General features: G+C 35.3%; 1 protein-coding gene across 1 annotated transcript in view; it reads left to right on the top strand.

The window, feature by feature from the left end:
* The window catches only part of LOC107560770 (excitatory amino acid transporter 5-like), a 12184-nt gene extending 8992 nt beyond the window's left edge, over window positions 1-3192 (top strand). Inside the window, exons 8-9 of the mRNA XM_016245029.1 lie at window positions 1876-1886; window positions 3048-3192. Coding sequence (XP_016100515.1) covers window positions 1876-1886; window positions 3048-3192 — 156 coding nt within the window. The remainder of the gene's footprint in view (window positions 1-1875; window positions 1887-3047) is intronic.
* Window positions 3193-6970: the final 3778 nt, after the last annotated feature.

Below are 6970 nucleotides of genomic sequence, written 5' to 3'. Positions count from 1 at the left end.
GGAGGCACTAAATTGATCAAAAGTGACAGTAAAGCCATTTTTAATGTAACAAAAGGTTTATATTTCAAATAAATGCTGTTCTTTGAACTTTCTATAGCATCATAAAAATGTATCACAGTTTCCACAAAATACAACTATTTTCAACATTGATAATAAAAATTGTTTCTTGAGCAGCATGCTTTCTGGAGGATCACGTGACACTGAAGACTGGAGTAATGATGCTGAAAATTCAGCTTTGAAATATATTCCAATAGCAAACAGTTATTTAAGATTGTAATTTAATTTCACATTCACAATATTAATGTTTTACTGTATGTTTGATCAAAGAAATGCAGCCTTAATGAGCATAAGAGACTTTTTTCAAGAACATTAAAAAATGTTACCAACCCCAAATGTTTGAATGGTATTGTTTGTATGTTAACACTAAATAACAATTAAATATCAATGATTTTCTCTCATGAAAATAGTTTCCAGACCTGTAACTCTTCAGGACGATGCTTTCTGGCCCCGGCTCTAGTGTATAACTTCTTTACTCGTTCAGTTGTCGGGTCATGCTGAAACCAAACTTCTGTGAAATTTGTCAGAAGTGGCCTTTATGGGCTCACACGTCATGCCACACACCCTCATACTGTCTAATACAATATGCAGTGCTGAAAGTGTTGGAGATGAAGGATGCATCCATAAACCATTACAGTTTAAGGTCAGCTTCTGTAGGTCAAACTGCTTCAGGATAAAAGTTCAGCAGGTGAGTTATGAATCGTCTTCAGCTTATGGAAAATAAAGTGCAGTTCAACTCTGTTATTCAAGAATGGCCTAGAAGAAAGAAAATGGTCACGTTTTCCTCGTAGCAAGTGAGAATGCAAAAGCTACTCTATCAGTGCAGAGTCTGTATTGTAATTATTACAATACTGTAAATATATAAAAAAAGACATTCTAGGAAAATTACTGCATATTTTGAAGTAAATTGAATATTTATTAGAAATAAGTGTTGTAATTTTTGATTACATTGATTAATGTACAATTATACAAAAATGCTTTGAAATGACAATATTCCAACACGCACAGTTCTGAGGCCTTTGAAGATTTAATGAAAATTTCAGAATCAAAGCCTGTTACTCTCAGCTTTTATTTTAATCCAGCTGACTACAAATGATATATGAAGGTCCAAAATAAGCCTTTGCAGGCATAGTTTGAAATGTAATGATACAACTGATATTAGTCATTTAGATGCTCATTATAGGACAGCTAACTTTATATAATTGAGAGGTCAGGCTCCATGTTCATCTGCAAGATTCAAGTGGTGATTTACTGTGCTAATCACAACTAAACAATGGCGATTTGAGGAAGGTCACTTTACTGTGATATCTTTATATATCATAATATTATTATTATTGTGCAGGATCATTTTTGACATACTCTGCCTGCGTCTTTCAGGTATGTTAGTAACGTACAGTATTCTTTATGCAGTTATGTTTCTGCAATAACCAACAGACTCACTGTTACAACTTCATTCATACAATATTAGCAAAAACGTATTTTCCGAAATTAATTATTCTAACATCTCTCCAAAAACACATCTTCTCTGTTCATCAAGAGACGCAGATTCACAGTTTGGCTTTTCCAGCTGACAGCTGAAGGTTTTGAAGTTTCATGGCCATTCCCATATTCCCAGTTATCTTTAGTTTTCCTTGGAAAAATGCCTTTAAATAAGAATACAAGATTAACAAATTAGGGTCTTCACATAGCAGGGTTATTATAGCCATAAAAAAATAACATTTTTGGTACTTGAAATAAAATGTTAACGGAAATAAAACAATATAACATAAAAAATAATCTTAAGGTCTGATTCAAAAACAATTAACTCTTTTGAGCCAGTTCAGAACCAGGTATACAGTTATTATAATTTTACATTATTAACAGTTATTATTAATATAAATAATCATATGTGACCCTGGACCACAAAATCAGTCATAAATGGCACGGGTATATTTGCAGCAATAGCCAGCAATGCATTGTATTGGTCAAAATTATCTTTTTTTATGGCATAAATCGTTAGGATATTAAGTAAAGATCATGTTCCATGAAGATAATTTGTAAAATTATGTATCAAATTTATCATTAGTAATATGCATTGCTAAGGACTTCATTTGGACAACTTTAAAGGCGATTTTCTCACTATTTTGATATTTTTGCACCCTCAGATTCCGGATTTTTAAATAGTTGTATCCAAATATTTTCCTATCCTAACAAACTATACATCAATGAAAAGCTTAGTATATATATCTTAGCTTAGATGTATCAATTTCAATAAATTGACCTTTATGACTGGTTTTGTGGTCACACATAACAACATAAAATAAATAATATAATAAAAAACATTTTATTTCAGCTAGCTGACATGGCAACATTTCTCATTTTCATTTAGCTTGCCTTGCAAATTTGTACAAAAATACCTAAAACGGAAATGAGAATAAATAAACTATTTCAGAATAAAACTATAATAGGATGTCAATAACACGTTACAACAGATTTCCGTTACAAATAAATTCTGTTATTTGAACTTTCTATTCATAAAAAAAAAAAAAAAAGTATCACGGTTGAGTTTTCAGCATTGATAATGAAAAAAATTGTTACTTGAGCACCAAATCATCATATCAGAAGACTGAGTAATGATGCTGACAACTCAGCTTTGCATCACAGAAATAAATTACATTTTAAAATATAATAAAATAGAAAAGAGTCATTTTAAATGGTAATAATATTTTACAATATTACTGTTAATACTGTATTTTAATTAAAAACAATGCAGCTTTAGCCTTGGAAAGCAGAAGAAACCTTCAAAAACATAAAATCTTACCAAGCCCAAACTTTTGAACGGATATTAGGGATTTTGGAAAATAATTGACGAATTTTGAATATATAGATCATATAGATTAAAACAAAACTATAAACGAGGTGAGCTGGATATATTTAGGCCAGTCATCTCAGTGTTTGTTAAGACAGTTCACACAACATATTTAAGCTTTAAACATACCTTGTTTCTTGAGGAAAGCCCATCCTGTAGAGAGTGACGACCACCGCTCCACCAAGACCGATGTTGTGCTGCAGGGCGACCTTTGCCCTGGGGACCTGCCGAGGCCCCGCCTCCCCCCTCAGCTGCCAGCACAGCTCTGCACACTGAGCCAGACCTGAGCCATGAAAACATGCCAGAGTTCATCCACCGTCTTCACTCGCTCTGAAAGTCACAGCCATCTCTCTTCATTGGTTCTATGTGAGTGTTGCTTTATTCTATGACCTGTTGGTTCTTCTGTCTTCTAATCATTAGTAAACAAAACTGGCACAAAGCGGACAAGGTACTTTCTTGGAGGTCTTTGAGGAAGAGACATGGATGGATGGATGGAAAGGTTAAAAGGATGACGTAAAGAGCCCATCGTTCCACACCAGGGGCAAGTTCAAGCTCAAACCGGTGTGCACCGCTTTGCTACGGTTTCCGGTTTGAACGACATGTTTCCTGGAAACGGTGTGCAACGGTGTGCAGCATGGTTTGAGATGCGTTTTCTCTTGTTTGGTGGGTGTGTCAAACATGTCAGCCCAATCAGCAGCAGCATGTATGTAAACCACGCAGCATTAAAGAGACAGCTCGCACAATGTAATTAACATCCAAATAAATTCACAAGAGCAATTATATTGTTTGCACGTGTTTATTTACATTAAAGGCAAAATAACTGAAATAATAAGGGCACAAGTATAGATCTGGAACTTCTTTAAGTCTGTCTAAATATCATTTAGTAATTGCAATGTCTTCTGGTCCATATCCTTTCCTTACGTTCACACTGCGAGCCTTAGTGCTCAGTTCCGATATTTTCTCAGAACCGATTTTTTTGTGTAGCTGTTCACATTGTTGTTTTAAATGTGGCCAATATCAGTTTTACAGTGTGAACAGATCATGGTTCTGAACTGACCCGCATGCGCAACAGAGCACATACGAACAGGGTTTCCAGGTTTACACAACAAAATCCGCCCAATTGCTTCTCAAAACTAGTCCAAACTAGCACAACCATGTTCAGGGGGATAAATATCGCGTTAGTGGGGTCGCGTCGACCCACGAAGTTGAAAAACATCCCACGGCAACAGTGGAAAAGTAGCCTAATTCCATGGGGAAACTCTGGATTTGGCAACACTTGCACAGCGCGCTGTCATACGGAAGTAAACACGGAGGACATAAAGTAAGCGATTATGAATTTATTTATAGTGTGATCTGCTGCGGAATCCGGCAAAATTATGTGCAGGCAATATGAAAAATAAAGACAAGAATGTGACAGAAGAGAGCAGAGTTTTGAAGCTTTTATAATACGAGCCCTCATGTTTTGTTGAGTCGTCACTGTATGAGTGAGTTTTATGAGTTCTGACACATTACACTTCCACTGATTACCTTTCGCAAATGTCTTGATAACTTTGGGTATGTAAAAATCTTCGACGTGTCTCCCGTCAGCGCGGAATTATGACGAATGTCGATCTAGAGTGATGTAAAAATCGCATGAAATCCGACATGACTGTTCACACTGCAGTCGCATTGCAAAACATCGGACATGTATCAGATTTAGTACCACATATGGAAGTGGCACAAATCGGAATTGAAAAGATCAGATTCCATGCGGTTTGTGCTGTTCACACTGTCATGACAAAAACAGATCTGAGTCTCATGTGAGCAAAAAAATCGGATTTGGGCCACATTTGCCTGCAGTGTGAACGTAGCCCTAACTCAAGCCAGCTGCAGAACTGATGTACTGCATGCATCCAGTGTTAATTCAGTAGTTAAGAGATATGACCCCCCCTGCTGGTGGAGAACCACATGCAGACACAAACACATGAAGGATGGACACTGTCAAGCAGGAGCGTCAATGGTGTATGGCAGAGTAGCAACTGCCATGCCTAGGTTGCCCAGTAAATGGCAAAGAATTCCTTATAAATAACAAAGCGATTTAAATTTTTTGGTTTAACCACATTAATGTATTTTTATTTTTACAGTTTTTCAAAAATTACAGTTTGACATGTAACCTAATTATTATATATATTTTTTTAAATATCTGGTACCTGTAGCTCCAAGCGGGTGTCCATTTGAGATGAGTCCTCCACTAGGGTTTATCACCCATTTGCCACCATATGTGTTATCACCCCGATCGATCAGCTCAAAAGTTTTACCTACAAATGCAAAATCTTAAACGCACTGCTAATCTAAACTTGTGTTTAGCAGCTTTTTGCTGTGCTAGAAAAGTGTGCTTGGGAAGCCGTACATCTCACACTCGGGACACAGTCCCAGAGCTTCATAGGTGATGAGCTCATTGGCAGAGAAGCAGTCGTGCAGCTCGATGACGTCAACATTTGTCGGCTTCAGACAAGCAGCGTCAAAGCACCTCTGAGCTGCAAGACGGGTCATGTCATAACCAACCTATGGTGGACAGAGTAAAAAAAAACATTAGATTAGAGATAAGACAATGGAAAATGTCATAGATAGAATCATACTTTAAAGGGATAGTTCACAAAAAATGTTTATTCTGTCTTCATTTACTCACCTTCATGCTGTTCAAAGACCATTATGACTTACTTTCTTCTACGGAACACACACACACAAAACAAAACATACCAAGCAGATATCAAGCAGTTTTGGTTCCCATTGACTTCCCTTGAATTTTTTTGTCCATATACTGGAAGTCCGTGGGAAATTAATCTGTTAGAACATTCTTCAAAATATCTTCTTTTGAGTTCCACAGAAAGAAACTCATGCAGGTTTGGAGTGACATGAGGGTGAATAAGTGACAGAATTTCCTTTTGGCACTTGAATAAAAGGGACAAGAAATAAGTTATAACTTAATAATTGTACCAACTAGTACTCCTATATGTTCTCATAGTGACTTGTATGGTACCTATTTATTAGACACTTTTTGGTCACACTTTAGTTTGAAGACCAGTCTCAATATTAACTAACTATTAGCTATGACCATTGCCTCAATTAACTCCTAATTTGTTACTTATTAATAGTCGGTAAAGTAGTTGTTAAGTTTAGGTATGAGGTCAGATTAGGTGTTCTAAAATATGGTCATGCATAAAACATTAATGTGTGCTTTTTAAGAACTAATAAACAGCCAATATACTAGTAATCAATATGCATGCTAATAAGCAACTAGTTGATAGTGAGAATTTGTCCCTAACGAGATAAAACTTTTATCAGTAACAATTGGAACAGACATTATCTAATTCAAAACTTGTTACATTGGAATTCTTAAAAGTATATAGTAACACTTTAGTGAACACTACTCACTATTAACTAGTCACTTATTAGCATGCATATTGGCTGTTTATTAGCACGTATAAAACACATATTAATGATTTATTCTGCACGACCATTTTCTAGATCCCTTAACCCTACCTAATACCTAAACATACTGCAACAACTACCTTACTACCAATAAGCAGCAAAAGAGGAGTTTATTGAGGTAAAACTCCTAGTTAATATTGAATTTGTGTTCCCTAATCTAAATTGTTACCAAGTACAGTATTAAAAAGTAAAACAGATACCAGTAACTTTTAGGGAATACACATTGAAACAGATACATTTTATATTATGATGATTTGTGATGTGTGACTTCAGTAAATACCTTGTTGCTTGTTCTAGAGAGACAATCAATGGCTTAGATGCAACAGTGATTATTGGAGATACCATTATAAATATTAATTTCTAAAAGATACATTTTTTTATTATTAAATTTCAAGATTCAAGAACATGTAATTTTGTATGAAATCTCTCTTATGTTAGATTAGAAGATTTTCCTATGACACTATGTTTAGCCTTCTGTTTTAAGTAATCTCTCTGTACACATTTCACACTATAGCCCAACATATTTAATGTATGTTTACTGCCATTTGGCTTTATTTGCACTATTGCAGTACTTACAATTTGATAACTGAAATC

This window comes from Sinocyclocheilus grahami, unplaced genomic scaffold (genome assembly GCF_001515645.1).
Source record: "Sinocyclocheilus grahami isolate Dianchi unplaced genomic scaffold, SAMN03320097.WGS_v1.1 scaffold742.1, whole genome shotgun sequence".
Taxonomy (NCBI): domain Eukaryota; kingdom Metazoa; phylum Chordata; class Actinopteri; order Cypriniformes; family Cyprinidae; genus Sinocyclocheilus; species Sinocyclocheilus grahami.
The sequence above is the reverse complement of the archived record's forward strand: the minus strand, read 5'-3'. Positions and strand labels throughout refer to the sequence as shown.